The 15,776-nt window shown below is 43.1% G+C and overlaps 1 protein-coding gene across 2 annotated transcripts; it reads right to left on the bottom strand.

The window, feature by feature from the left end:
- Window positions 1-11,826: 11,826 nt before the first annotated feature.
- On the bottom strand, window positions 11,827-15,052 carry ARL4A (ARF like GTPase 4A). 2 transcript variants are annotated; one of them, XM_071429100.1, is made up of 2 exons: window positions 14,992-15,052; window positions 11,827-14,349 (listed from the first exon to the last, which is right to left on the bottom strand). In XM_071429100.1, the coding sequence occupies exon 2, from the start codon at window positions 14,282-14,284 to the stop codon at window positions 13,682-13,684; it is 603 nt and encodes a 200-aa protein (XP_071285201.1). In that variant the 5' UTR covers window positions 14,285-14,349; window positions 14,992-15,052; the 3' UTR covers window positions 11,827-13,681. The 2 variants fall into 2 exon arrangements, with proteins under 2 accessions (XP_071285201.1, XP_071285200.1); XM_071429099.1 differs by lacking the exon at window positions 14,992-15,052 and adding an exon at window positions 14,571-14,978.
- Between the last annotated feature and the right edge of the window lie 724 nt (window positions 15,053-15,776).

Raw genomic sequence — 15,776 nt, 5'->3', positions numbered from 1 at the left:
CCAGGAGACCCAGGCCATGCTGGGGAAAGGCAGGACAGCCTGGTGTTACCTGGTGTCAGAACCCAGGACATTCCTCTGACTGGAGGACTCGAGACCCTGGCAGGTTTTCACCAAAGACACCCGTGCCTTCGATTTTAACCCATGGAAACAATTACCAACTTCCTGTGAGGAGTTACAAGCCAGAAGGGTTTGAGTAGAATGATAGTGAATTTATCAAAGCGTGAAGAAAAGTAGAATTCTGGGGTTTTAAAATGGGGGTTCAGGAGGCAAGATGGAGGGATTTGGGCATGTCCTGTCCTTCCTCCTGCTTCTTCTTAGCCTCCGTCTTCTGCTGTGATGGTGGTGCTTTTGGGTTGGTTTAGAGTAGAGACAAACTGTCTAACATAGGTGATAGGTATTGGAAAATTATTGTAAATAAAGTACACATAGTTTTTAGTATAAAAAGATAACACCGCCCCGAGGGCGGTCAGTGTGCCACAAACCTGCTGAACAGACCTCAGCAGGTCAGAAAAAGAATGTAATAGATAAGGAAAAATAAACAACCTTAAAAAGCAGAATCAGCGCATCTCAGCTTCTTCTTCAGTCGCTGGGCTGGGAAAAAAGAGACTTTCTAACACCTCGGGGTCATCTCGACCTCAGAGACCCTGCCAACCTGGGATTTACCCTGGGAAAGGGCAGCACTGCCGGCCCTGTCACCCAGAGGGACTTCCTTAGGATCCCTACTCTCCCCATTTTCCCTGGAGGAAAGCATACACATCCATTTGTAACCAAAGCCTGCCCAAACACCTACCAGCCAAAGAGTTGCCAGTGAAAGTATCCAAAAGGGAATCACAAGGAATAGCCACTGCTTTTTCCATATTAACCTCAGCAAAAAATAATCATTTCACCAAACCAGCACAAAGAGAAAGAGAGCACCATGGTGCCCAGGAAAGTCATAATCAGCTCAAATCACCAGCAGTGATGCCACCCTACCAATAGTTCATGCCAGAGTGTCTGTAATCCCTTTGCCCAGGAGGCTTGTGAGCAGCATGGCACATTTTGGAGCTCACAGGTCGGATGAAGCCTGTGGGTGCTCAGCCAGAGGGGAGCATTGCTCTGCAGGCCAGAGACACCCACACTGACAGTCTCTACCTCTAGACACCCTGACAGCTGACCACAGAAACACAGCAAAAGGCTCTTTAAACACAGTAACAACAAATTAATCACTAAACTCCCCATCAAAATATTTCTCAAGAGATCCTATCCTGGTTTTCCATTCCTTATGGAAGAGTAGCAAGGTCACTGCAAATACTCTCAGCGTTCTCTTTGAGCTTTAAAAGGCAAGAAAGAGGGAGAAAATTCAGAGTTCTGCTTGGATATGGGGGTAGGGTTTAAATCGAGCTTGTCAGAGTTGCAGTACAGTACATGGATGGAAATGCATTAGAGTCCAACACCAGCCCTGCAGGGGACAGGAGTCTGAGACGTAAGGGGGAATACAAAATTGGATCCTCACTCACAGGTGACCTGCTGCTGGCACTGAAAGAACTTTTAATTGCTCTGAAAGAACTTTTAATTGCTCAGAACACACTGTTTGGGGGAGTCCCACCACGGAGCTGGGTAAGGCAGGCTCGCAGAACTCAAGCCATGCCAGAGTTTGTTAAAAGGAGGGTTTCTGGCTGCCTGTAACAAGCTCTGGCTTTGCAACAAAAGTAACCTAACACCTCCATCAGCTCAGCACGCTGGAAAAAAGCAGCTCTCCTGTGCTTGCCACCAAGCTCACCACCAGCCCTGTTCCAAACTGCATCCATGGAGCTTTACTGCTGAACTAAACGGCTTGATAGAAAGAGTACAACTCTAGCTCACTTGGAGCAATGAACAAACCCCTACCAAAAAAAAAAACAAAAAAAACCAAACACACAAAAAACCCCAAAACCAAACCACAAACCAAAAAAAAAAAAAAAAACCCCAACAAAACAAAACAAAAAACACCTCACCAAAAATGCCCCAGCAAAAAACCCACAGCCCTCACTCTATGAAATGTTACTATTACCAAACAAAACTTAGAGTCACTTGTTAGGTGAAGGGTTTTTTGGGCTTTTAGGGTGTTTTTGGTGTTTTTGTTTTTTTAATTGGTTGGCTTTGTTTTTTTTTTTTTTAATTTTCTTTTTAATTCACTTTCTTTTTTTTAGGGTGGGGGGAAGGAAGGGGACGGTTGTTGTTGCTTTTTTTTAACAATAATTCCCAAAAATTGTCACATCTTTTTGCAGACTGTATTTTTTTGACTGGGTTAAGTCTTTGCTCCCACATCTCTACTTTCATTTTGCAACAATTAAAACATGCTAAAAATAAAAAAAAAAAAAATCAATGGCCCAACAATCTCTATTTTAGAAATGTGATGAACGCTTGCTGGGTTCAAATCGTAAGGAAAAAACAACTCCTAAGCACTCTATTCAAAACATCCAAGTGCAGCCTTGTTGGTCCTCTAGTTCTCTGCAGGGATATAACCCCTGCACCACTCTCCTCTTCTTCAGAACTGAAAACTCTTTGAATGCCGGTGCAACCACTTACTAATGCTGAATTTGCTATGCTATGCATTATTAATTCACTGCCCCAGGCCTGAGAAGCAATAGATAAAGGTTTTCTAAGCACATCTGCAGTGGAAGAGAGAAGGAGAGCTAACAGGAACAATGCAGGTTTCTAACAGGAGACTCAGTTGAGTTTCGATGTCTTCACAACCCAGTTTAATCCACACAATACACAGAGGGAACAGGATGTTTAGGGAAGCAGATAATATCTGCTTTGGAGACTATGTACAGTTATTTTCTCACTAGAGATAACTGATAGGGTGTCATAGCACCTGGTCTCACATCAGAGATAAGCCCCCAGGAGGTACACCCTCACTGTGCTTTCACATGATGATAGGATGATTTAGGGGATGCAGAAATCCCCATAAGCCTGCACAACTGCTTTCTTTTAAGATCAAGCAATCACTTCAACAAAGCAAAGTCTCACGCTTTCCCCAAGCCTACAAGAATACACAGTGTGCTCCATTTAGTCATTTGCTAAACCTCATAACACCATACCCTAAAATCTCTACTTTTAAGGTATCCTTCTCCCTCTACCCCAGCTTCCAGCATTCCAGCTGAGTTATATGTAATGAGAAATGAGTTCTATGTAATTCCAGAGTATCATCTGTAGTGGATTTTCAACCTTTCAGACAACAAGAAGTTTGACCATTATGGATACATTAGAAAATATTAAACTACCACAACTTTCACAACTAGGGACAGGGAAGCCCCCTTTTCATATCCCCTCCAAAGTTAGGGATTTCTCACAAGAAAGGCTTTCAGTTACTCATACCTTATTAGACAGAAGGAATCTGGAGGCACCACAGCAGGTTATGGAGCTTATGGAGCTCTCTACTCAATACTGTCTCTATGCTCGGGTCAGCCCTAAAGACCAGCTACAAACTTTCCTTCAGCACCTCCCTCTCACCCTTTAATGATTTCAGGCTGATTGCCAGGAGCCTTTCTGTGGTCACACCAGAGCAATTGCAACTCCCAACATGTGCAGAAGCAGGTGCAAATGCTGCTAGACTCAATTACTGTATCAATGAGTAGGTGGGGATCTACTTGCATTTCCAAAAAAAAAAAAAAAAGAAAAAGAAAAAGAAGAAAGTTTAATACTTAAAAGTTTTTCTAGATGATTTTCCAGACAATAGTTATGTTGCACAATTATACAGCCTTATCTCCCACCCACTGAATTTGATGGAAAATTTACCTTTGCATGTACAAGTAGCTTTACTGAGACACTGTAAGAGGAAGTAATTTGGTTTATAATTTCTCTAACAAAATATCTGGACTGTGAAATGTAGTGTTCATGGTAAATAAAACGTTTCACTGCACTTTGGAAAATAGATACTATTTCATATCCTGGTCTTTGTATATTCCTCTACAAAGAGTGTTGCCATTGGCCAACACCTAGAAGCACTGGGGTGGGTTTGCTAAGCTCAGCTGCCGTGGATTGACACAGATTTCAAATGGCAGACACCTGCATTTTCCAGCAGAGGAGCTGGCACAGAATTGGGGCTATCATTTCAGATATAAATATAGACAGTTGGTGTAAAAGGCAGGTGTCTATATTTGACTTAATCAGTTTATGCTCTCTGTAGAGCAGAGAGAGAAACAAGCCACAGCACAGGATGATTTAGCTGACCTCCCTCAGCACTCCTGAACTAATATGAATCACACCCTAGACAAACATGTTTCTTCCCATTAATTCTAAAAAGACCTAGAGATGCCTAAATTGAAAAAGAATACTTCATTTTTATAGCTGTATTATTAAGTGTCTTGAATCCTGACTGCTGTGCCTGTGTTATACTAAAAGCACAGCATTTCTTCAGCAAGGATATTATAGATGTGGTAAGCTTCCCACAGGTAAATAAGAGAAAGAAATCAGGTTGAGTGGAACAATTCTCTAAAACTGACCCTAAGTGCTTGAAGTGAGCAAGGATTTTCCAACACAAAGTAGATAATTATGGCCATCCCACTGAAAATGGGATTTGAATGGAAGGAGGAAAAAAAAAAAAAAAGTGGTTTGTTTTTGTTTTTTAACTCTAAAGTTTTTGTACCTATTATAAAATTGGCTGGGCAAAGAGAGACTGAAGAGTATGTCTAGTCTTCTGAGCAGATCAGTGCTCCTTGGTGAGGAAGAGTGCTCTGTGCAGGCGTGGACGTGCAGATGAAATGGATGCAGAGGAAGAATAAAGTATTGCAGATTCAAACAGTTGGATCCTTCACCCCCTGTGCAGAGGCTTAAGTGAGTCCATAAGGAAAGAGCCAGAAGTGATTTAGGTCAGACTAAAGCTATGATTAATACAGGATTTCTGTACTAGTTCTGCCTTTAAGAAAAAATAGACATCTATGCAAGATACCATACCGAGGCAAGCTATGCCCTTAGTGACTCTCAGGATAATTTCAGGGTTTTCTAGGAGCGAGCAAACATCAAAAGATTCAATACTTCTATTGAGACTAGAGCCTGCTCCTTTTTTTTTTTTTATTAATGTTTAGAAAACAGCCTGGAAATTTTACAATCATGGGGTTTTTTTCCACAAGATGGAGAAAAACCTGCATTTGATTTACTTCAACATCACCACTGTAAATGTACTTTGTAAAGGAGAGGACTTCAAATTATTAATTAAAAAAAACAAAGGAAAAGCATGTTCATCTTTCTGTTCTCTGCACATGTTCAGTTTTACAACTGTTACTGCACAGAAATAGCTCTACTGACACTGATGAGAGAATTTCACTTGCTGTGAGTGAGCTCTGCAAGTCTGTATGATGTGTGTAGGCCTGATTTGCAAATGCTAACTATTGTGACTTAAAAAAAAATTTCAAAGGTTTCCATTTGAAGCTGCAAGTTCAAACCATTTCATTTCATAAACAAAACTAACTTTGAGATAGAAGTAGCAAAACACAAACTTCTTTTTTGTTTATTTACATTCCCCTCTTATATATATATATTTTTTTATTTAATGTGGTAAAAGGCAAAATAAAAGAGTACCCTGTGCCAAGTTTCAAACACGTATGAAATTTCAAGGCTTATTATGTTATTAAGCTTCTGAAATAAGGATTTGTATTTATAAAAAAAGTGCTGACACAACCTGCACTCTGAGCAGTGGTAATGCCACCACCAAGAGCACGGTTCCCATGCAATGTGAACAGCCCCAGATCTCCTTAGCCTAATAAAATGAAGGATTTAAAACAGAGGAAATAATTTCCAAGAATCATATTTCTGCTGTCATGTTTGCAGTCACATTTGGGTTTGAAAGATGGGAAAACACAAATCTATTTATATGTTCTCAAGTTACACCCACAAAACAGGATCCCAGAGAATTCTCACAAACAGGGTTTGCAAGAATACAGCAGAAGTGTGTGTAGGTAGATGTGGGTGACTGGATGGATTATGTATGTAATCAACATGTAAAGCTCTGTAATACTGGAAATAATAAATTGTTGTGAAGGGGTAAGGGTGGAAAGTGCATTTTACATGGATTATCTGCCCTAGTTCCTGTTCTTATTTTTGGAAAGCAATCAGCTCTTCGTGAGAACTCAGCACCACGCTGAGCCACCCTGGGGCTTTTCATGGCCCAGCCCTTCACTTTGCATTATCATCTGTTAGCAGCCACATCCTGTGCAGACTGATTCATTACAGCCAAGAAAGGCTGAGAGAACAGGAGACCCTCTGAACCCTGAGGTCTGAAATCACACTATCATACTTCTCTCAGTGCACTATATGAAATAAAGCTACTTTTTCAAAGGCATTGCCACTCATTTTGGTAATTATTCCAAATAAAAGCTTATTTTAAGACAATATGTTATTTTAACTCAAGATCCTTGCAAATCACTGTTAACTCATATGCCTGATTTGGAAGACCATATGTTCATCCCAATTTAATTTAGACATAAAACCAAATAATTTTGACCACTTTTGCTTAATAGCTATGGTCAAACTCAAACAAAAATCAGGTAATCATAAACTGAACTCATATACTGATACTGATAGTATATTCATACTGCTTATGAATATTTATTCATTGATGTATATGAAGTACATTATTATTTTCAACTATGGTAATATTTTTGTTTTCTGTGAAGCTGAGTGCATGCAGTCAGAGATAATAAAGTATGTTGAACTTGTATTTTTAAACTCTAAAATGTATTACTTTTGAAACAGTATGATTTCCTGATGCATAACTAATAAACACAAATATGTTGCAAGTCAATTGAAAAATCTGAATTAGTGTCACAGTTTATTACTTTCCTTTTCACTGTATTTCTAAATATCCTAATATCTCACAGCAGTTTTAAGCATGTATTTAAATGTAAGAGCAACTACGAGATTGTTGCTTTACACATAGATGAAGACACTTCAGAGATAAAATGACCAATGGATAGAGGCTGGGCTGGATGTACTAATCTTCAGTCTTAAACTTCCAGTTTCCTGCATTAACTCTGTGACTTTAATTTAAATTCTTTGATGTATTTGTTTTAAAGTTGCAATGCACACCTGAGTCTTTGTATAGAATTTTTTCTGCCTCCTCTCATGTTTACAGCAATAGCAGGACAAAAATTAACTCTGTTCATAAGCCAGTTCTGTGACAGAGTGGCAGAAACACAATTGCTGAACCATGTAGAAACACAGCTTGCTGGTACCAGTGCTACCACAGCAAGCAGTGAGGGATGTGTATTGATGTGGCAATAGGAGAGCTGTCAGAAAGCATCAGTGTGGGCACAGTCCATGAATCCCATTTGTCTCCTGTGTAACATGACTTATTACAGCTAAATTACAGTGACTTTAAATGGACAAGTCAATTTTCTAAGCTAATTAAAATCAGGGAGGCTAGTACTTCTAAGGTTAGCAAAATTCAGCATAATCAAGAACAATGGAATATATATATATATATCTGATTTAAAAAAAAATTCATTGGCTGGAGTTCAAGGGGAACAGTGCTACTAATAATCCATAGATTGCCATTTTACTGTATCCCTTATAACAGGAACCAAATAAGTATAAACTGTTTGCAGAGACATGGATATGTTTCCCAAAGAATCAAGGTTCTATTAGAAACTAAATTGACCACAGAAACACCTCAAAACAGCTGAAAACATACATCATAGAAATATATATATATATTCAGAAATACTGTGGAGACTTTACACCTTTTGTCTGCAAACTGTTTAAGGCATCTTAGAGGTCATCATGCAACTGGTGTCAAGAGAACAGCAGCCCATGCTTCAACAGCATACAATAATTCTAAGATCAGCATAGTTCAGCTAATGCTAGAAACAAGAGGATATTTTTAGAAAATTTCCCTCTTAAAGGTCACCTTCATCCCCTTAAGCCTGCTTTACAAAAAGACTGGTTTTACCTAACCCAAGTCATTAAAGCAGAGGTGAACACTCTTGATCCTCTCCATTCACAAACTCATCCTTTTGATGCCCAATTCATTCATGTTCTAATATCAAAACAACCTGTTAAAGCTTACAAGGCAAATGACACTGAAACAGGAAAGGGATGAAGATGTTATGCTCCAAAGGAAATCATCCTAAATTACCATTCATAAACTGGTAACAGAAGATAAGTGGCTACAGGGTTGGCTCTGGACCACATGTAGGGTCTGAGGTATCAGGCTTCACACCTTTACTTTGTCTGACCTAAATTCTACCATTCTGGTATTTTTAGAAAGAACCTTGAAATGCAGCAGCTTGTGAGCCAGCCAGGAGCCCTCAGCACGTTTAACAAGGCTCAACAGCCCTGCTAACTTTCTCTTATGTCAATTGAGATTAATGCAGTGATTAGGTGACTTTCTTAAATGAGGTATTGTTTCATTTCAGCAATAGGAAAGCTACAGTGTATAAAATAATAAAGACTTTGAACCAATTAAGCAGTCTAAAATCATATCTATTTCCCTAGGGTTCAATGTGTCTTTAAAAGCTAGGAAATCACAACAGTTTCAAATCCTCTCTCCCTCCACACACCCCACAGCCAACAACTGTACTTGACCTTCTCCTTTCTAACTATTCTGTCATCTTTAGCTCTTAATTCTAGTGGAGCAGCTGTGTAAATATAGCCAGAACTAAGAAACCATAATCTTCAAAGCTCAGGGATTATTCTCTCTTACTTTCCTGAGCTTTTTGCAAGTAGGTATTTAGCCTGGAAGTACTGTCTAGCCTCCCTGCCTACTTTTTCGCCTTAGATTTTGGGTTTGCCTTTGAGTAAAATCAGTATGTGACTACTCAGTCCCACGGGGAGCAGGCAGGCAGCATCACCCACCCACCCACCCAGAGGCTCTGGGCTCATTCCCAGCCAGCACCAACAGAATGGGACACTGGCAGGGAGGAAACTGAAGTCCTTCATGTGCTGTGTGGGTCTTTGGTCAGCTAGATCTACAAAACTGCAATTTTTCTTTTTTTTAAGATGGTTTAAGAAGACTGACTAATGGTTTGAAGAAGGGCAAGGCACCAGCTATGTATTGGTGCTTTATTTTGTTCTCAGACAGGCAGGATGACTGTGGGAGCCCACATGACAACCCCCAGCACTAGCCTGCTGTGAAGCCAGGCTGTGTATTCCCCTTCAGTTTATTCACACAGCTCTGCAGTCTCATAGTGCTCCTAAAAATAATCACAGCCTGCAGAGCAGCATGAGGGGCAGGCCTTCACATATACCTATGTCAGTCAGGATTTAAAAAAAAAAAAAAAAAAAAAAGAGCTTTCCTCAACCCCCAGACTAAACAAACAGCACCCTACACATCCCTCCCAGCAGCAACAAGGGTTGTTTTGGCTTGGGGACACAAATCTATCAGAGCAGACTGTAAACTGTGACCCTCTCAAAAGATGAGTCACCCAGCAGTAAAGTGAAAACACTGATCCTAAAAGCACTGATTCATGCCTAGATTTCTCTCAGAAGTTAGGCAGCATTATGAGCACACATTTGCCAGCCTTCATGCACTGCAATCTGACAACTGACTCACAACTGCATGTTAGGACTAGTGCCCTATATGTGGGGGATGCAGGTCGACTGTGTTTTACACACTCTGCCTTACCAAGGCCTTTGTAGCATCAATTTGTAGTATCTAAATCCTCCTTCCATGTCAAGAATGACACTCACCTCTCAAAAAGTTTCAGCCAGACACTAATTAACACTCTGCTATTAGTAAATAAATGATCCAAGATACAGAAAACATCCCCCAAGGAGACAAAACTGCTTCACTCAGACCGGCTGAGGTCCAGAAGGGCTTAGCTAGCCCCCACCTGACTGCTTCCAGCTCCTTGATGGTCTGTGACCACAAAGTCCTGGGTAATGAACTCCTGCAGGCCCAGAGTGCTCTGTAAAGGCTACAGAAGCACCCAAGTCAGGCTGGGAAGCATGGGCTGGCTCTGGGTATTGCTTTCCACAGAAAGGATCAATCGTGTCTCACTAAAACATGAAAATTTGAAGAGCAAAATGTTTCACTTTTTTTTTTCTTTTTTCCCAAATATAAATGCACATTCAGTACAGTGCAACTTAAAAGTGATCTGAGAACCTGGAGCCTCATCATCCCATTTTTCCTAGTTGAAACAGTCTGATGCTCACACACAGCTATGCAGCTAGAAATCAGAGACCTGAAGGCTGGTTAACTGTGATTGTGTATAAATAGCTGAGGCAATGCTATGCAAACTTTCATGAGCTAAAACAAGTGACAAGGTGACAAGACCTTATAGCTTGTTCAATAGCACCGATTCAGATGCAATTCCTTACCTCCTCAGAGAAGCAGGTTAAGATAGTCACCTGAAATCCTGCAGAACACAGCGTTCATCTGTAGCCCTTTGAGCAAAAAGCATTTTCAATTTAAGATTTGTAACTCCAGCATTGTAACAACATGACACCTGCTTATTCAGCTACTCTGAAGATTTTCTTACACATACCAGTATTTAGGCCAGAACCAACAATTCATCATATGGAAAAACGTGATCCACACCTGGCAGGACCGTGCCAGCAGCAACTCAATCAGTTCAGATGCTGAATGCTCTCCTGCAATCACTGTTTTGTTCATAGTTCACAAAACACTTTCAGAGGTAAAGCTACCACATTTGTATACTGTACTCTCAGGACTGTCACTGTAAAATTCCAGCAAAACAGTTGTAATACAGATAAAGGCATAGCTTGAATTTAAAAATCATCCCCTAGAGTCTTCTACTTCCAAGTCCATATTAACACAGTATAACCATGACATTTCAGAAACAGTACTCTCCACCTTCTCTCACTTTTCCCTCCAGAGTGCTAGAGTACAGATCTGTCAAGTCTTTGTAATTAAAATCATTCACTGCTGTTTTTATGCATAGAAGAGTTGAGAGAGACTGCCACCAGATAAAACACTAGGATGTTTAATATGCAAAACAAAACACAGTTGTTTTTTTTCAAGCAGTATGCCTTTTCAACTATTCCCAACAGAAGCCTCATGAGTACTGAAAATGGAGCAATTTGTATTTGGTATCAGTTTGTTTACCTGGTACAAAGAGCCAGCTTGCCATCTCACCTTCCTCAGCCCAGGAGCACAGTGCATCCAATAGGAAGGAAAGTATTAGCCAGATTATACCAGTTATACACCAAATTCGTAGGACTCAGCATCACTAATACAGCTTTTTCCTCAGGACTAAGAGTAACCAACATTTTGATGTGCCATCAGTTACACAAACAAAAATGAAAATATCAGGGTTTTGAGAGAGAGTATTCTGGTATCTGGGTGTTCTGGTTCAAACTTAAGCCATTTTCATTTGCAGGCTAAACAAAGTTTTTCTTGTCTACGCTTGGGTCCTGAAACTAATTAGAAGCTTGCCATATTAACACATTCTACTCATTGCTGTAACTTCCCAGAAGAAAATTCACCCAAGGCTTAACTGCAGATGAATTCCTCAGATAGCTTCAGATACACAAGGCTAAAGACATTAAATCAAGTACCACCTGAGAGTACATGTGATGTATGCAACATTGCCTATTTAGTGTTGCACGTATCACAAAACAGGCTCAGCTCTATACAAGATGTTTCAAATTGTGCAAGAGCCATCACTTTGGAAGAGTCATGGCAGCAGGTATTTCTTCCATGAATATAAAGACATACCATTGATCCAAAGTTTTCAATGAGATAACTCCAGTTTCTAACACTGTGACATTTATAAGCCTCACCACATTTTAAGACTGGTTATTCAACAGAAATACTGATTTGAATAATAGTAGAACTATGTGCACAGAGATTGATAAGAAAGTACCACTGCAGCACAAGAAGTCAGACACCTTCTCTCTGCAGGCTTGTTTTCAATTGTTTATTGAGGTTTAAGAAGTCATCCACATTTCTATAAATATAGACATTACTTGAGTAAGTGACTTACAATGTCACCAGTGCAGGTACATATATAACCAACATACAAAAGCTCCACTGGAAGCTACTTCAGTTTATTCAAAAAGGACCAAGATGTCATAAAAAAAACAAACAGCTGTCACTTTCAGTTATAGAAGACACTAAAGTGCATTTTTGGTTATCTCCTGGTCGAACAGCTGCTGGTTAAAAAGCTTGATTTTTTTTTTTAACATAGCTAAATTACATTGATTGACATTCGGTTTGTAGCTGTCATCCTCCTGATACATGGCAGCAGGTAAGAAAAATGTATTACTTTGCTGGTTGAGAGGAGGAAATTGATTTTGCTAGTTTCTACTTTTTTTTTCTTAGTCTGGTATTTCCAACAAAAGTTTAAAGATAATCTAACATTCTGATGAATTTCTACAGCACCACTAAAGTTAGTCTTAAAAATCCAGGCTCTGCTTTAGCCCTTTTAATTGCTAACCAAGTATCTAAAAAGTCACTTGAAGCTCTGTACCAGTAAGAAAAACTACCCTCCCTTTTCTGTCAAGCACTATCCTGCCCAGTTAACACTGCACACTCTGTAAACAAGAACAGCTTAAAGCATAATTAAAGCAGAACACAGGCCCATCTTGAAAATCTTCTTCCCCCTTTCCCTCCCCCCCGCCCCCACCCCTGGTAGTGTCTAATGTTTGAGTGTATAAAGCATTATTACATTCCTAACCACAAAATACTGTAAGAGTCACAACAAAAAAAAAGCATACGTTGAAAGTGACATAGCAATACTGCTTTAATAAAATGGGATATTTTGGGGAGATACAAGATGTGCTCTGCTAATTATAACTCCATCTTTACCTCATTATAAGTATGTTATATTGCCAGGAAAGTCACCAATAGGGCAAAGAATGCTGCACTGGTTAGAACCACAGCAGCCAGAGTTGTTCTTTATAGCTCCTTTACTGCAATTCACTGACTTTTGATACTAGGAGGACATAAAACTCACCATTCAGAAATAAATTACTAATTTTGAGTAACAGTTTAAACCTGATTAGCACTGTATAATGATGAATGGCTACTTCTAAAAAATAAGAACCTTATATACCAAAAAACATGCTATATGTTGAGAAATCACTTTTTCATGCTCCATCGTGTTGTTTACAGTTTTTACTTGTCAAAGTCTTTCTTTTACCAGTTGAAGAATCCACAGCACTTAAAATTTCAAGTGTTTGAACTGAACGTGATTCAATTTCAAAAAGTGCCAAATTAAAAAAAAAACCTACACATGTAGCCAAGCTTTCATAAAAATCCTCAAACAAGGTAAAAAACCAGCCTCAACAAAATTATGGGTTACTAGCTTCATACATGTTTTTAAAGCTGTATAATGTTCACCTAAGCACTCCACTTACGAGCATTAGAAATTTAAAAATACAGAACACCTTCAATGCAAATTGCTTGCAGAGGGCACCCTCAAACATATGACTACAACACTAAGCAGAAAACCCTCGTTTTATTTGGCTATTTAGACATCCATGTCACATATACCCACCCATCCATTTCCTGATAGCATTACATCATCTATTAGGGCTTCTGAAATAATACAGAGCCAAAAAACTCAGAAGAAACTAGTTAAAAAAAAATAAAAATCCACAACTGCACAGCCTTCCTGTACACAGTAAGGTTGTGCAACTGATTGTTCAACGTAACTAAGCTTAACGGCATCCAAACAGGCAGGCCTGGCTTTGGAAGCTGTCTTACGTCAAATTTTGACCATGTAACTACTCTAAAATAGAAAGGTCAAAAAAGAACTCATCTCTTCTTTTTCTGCTGCCTCAACATTTTCCTTCGCTTAATTATCATATCATGTAGTTTCTCTAGTCCCTCTTTAAGTCCGTCTCCAATGATTGCACAGGTAGGCTGCAAATGCCAGGGCGTTGAAGAACTCAGCTCACTCATTGCTAACATTTTCTCTATTTCAGAAAGGGAGAGAGAGTTCCTCAGGTCCTGCTTGTTAGCAATGATAAGGACAGGTACTCCTTGATTCTCAGATATCCTAGTAATCTTATGTAGTTCTGTTTTGGCCTCCTCCATCCTCTCAACGTCGACGGAGTCCACCACAAACACGATGCCATCGGTGCACCTTGTGTACGACTTCCACAGCGGCCTCAGCTTCTCCTGGCCGCCCACATCCCAGAAGTGGAAAGTGACCGTCTTCGAGTTGCCTAGCGTCACTTTGATTTTCTCCGTATTAAATCCTTTAGTGGGGACAGTGTTGACGAACTCATTGAACTGCAGTCTGTAGAGCACCGTCGTCTTCCCAGCGCAGTCCAGCCCCAGGATGACGATGTGAAAGCTCTGGAAGGAAGGCAGGCTGGAGAGGATCGGCGTCTGGTCCGAGAGTCCATTCCCCATTGCCAAAGGGAAGGTGAGAGCAGGCTGCCACGAGCAGAGGCGGCTCCCGCGGCTGCGCTCGGATCCTGCCAACGACACAAGCGGCCTTAGAGCCCGCTCCGCCGGCGCTGCGCGCCCGCAACGCGCCGGCCACGGCGCCGCCGCCCCGACTGCGGGGGCGGCCGCGGGCAGCGCGACGCGGAACGCCACACGTCCCCCGCCCCGCCCGGAGGCTGCGGCCGCTCCCGGCACTGCGGCTCGCCCGGCACCTGCGCCCCTGCCGCCCCTCGCCGCGCCCCAAGCCTACCGCGGCTCCCTCAGCGCGGGGAGGGGCGCGCTGCCCGCCACCCCATGGCCACGCGCCGCCGCTGCTTCCGCGGCCGCTTCGCTGCGGCTCCCGCTGCTTCTCCCGCAGTCGCTGCTGCTGCCGCTACTGCTGCGGCTCCAGCTCCGGCTCCGGCTCCGGCTCCCACAGTCGCTGCTGCTGCTGCTGCTGCTGCTGCTGCTCCCGCTCAGCTCCCGCGTCTCCCGCTGCTGCCGCCGCAGCCTGCTCGACTCTCCCCTGCATCTGGTGGCGGGGCGCCTCCCAGCGCGCGCCTAGCCCCGCGCGCCCCTCCCCGCGCCCTCCCATTGGCCAGGCCGCGCTCGTGGGGCGGGGACCGAGCCGCGCTCCCCCTCGCCCATTGGCCGGCGGCGCCGGCCGCTCATGGAGAACCCGAGTATCGTACCGTCCGCAGCCGAGCGCTTCGGGCCGCAGGAAGGGGCCGCTCCCCGCCCACGCCCTGCCTTGAACAGCCCCCGCTCCTCCTCCTCCCCCCCCCCCGAGGCGGAGCCGCTGCCTCACGCGGCCCGTTCGGGGCAGGCCGGCGCGGCCGCGCCCTCCGCCTACGGCAGCCCCCCGCCCCGCGGCGGGCGGCAGCGCCCCTCCGGCGGCCCAGCGCCCCGCCCCCTCTCGGGAGAGCGCGTGTTCATTGGGCGCGGGTGCCGTCAATCCACATCGGTCCCGGCCGCCCTGGGGCCGGCTCTGCTGTGCCCCGCCCCCTCTCCACACCATTGGGTGTAGGTGCTGTCACTCTAGCGCGCCCCCTGCCGGCCCCGGGCGGTGCCTCCCCGCGCACCTGCGCCACTGCCCGGGGCGCGCGGCCCGGCTGGGGCGGGAGAGCTGAGGGCCCGGGAGCGCCCTCGGCACGGGCGGGCTCGGAGGTGCTTCTGAAATAAAAGTGCCAGCCTGGCTCTGTGCTCCCATCGTACGTGCTGTATGTGCCTTTGACCTGTCCCCGCGAAACCGGAGAGACTGGCCGGGAGGGGCCGGGAATAACATAGTGGGTGACAGGGTTCTGATGGACGCGTGGCGCACAGGGATGGCAGCAGTGTTCGGGTCTGAGTGAACACGCACTGGTGCCTGGCTAAGAAAGGTTGCAAGAAAGATTCCCACAGCACAGAGCCATGTTAAGTAATCCTGCATTTTCATATCTCAGGCAGATTGGAGCAGTGAAACGTTTCCCAGTACTAA

Source organism: Agelaius tricolor, unplaced genomic scaffold (assembly GCF_023055355.1).
Source record: "Agelaius tricolor isolate 1412-34295 unplaced genomic scaffold, bAgeTri1.0.p SCAF_6, whole genome shotgun sequence".
Taxonomy (NCBI): domain Eukaryota; kingdom Metazoa; phylum Chordata; class Aves; order Passeriformes; family Icteridae; genus Agelaius; species Agelaius tricolor.
This window is presented reverse-complemented; position numbering and strand designations above follow the sequence as displayed.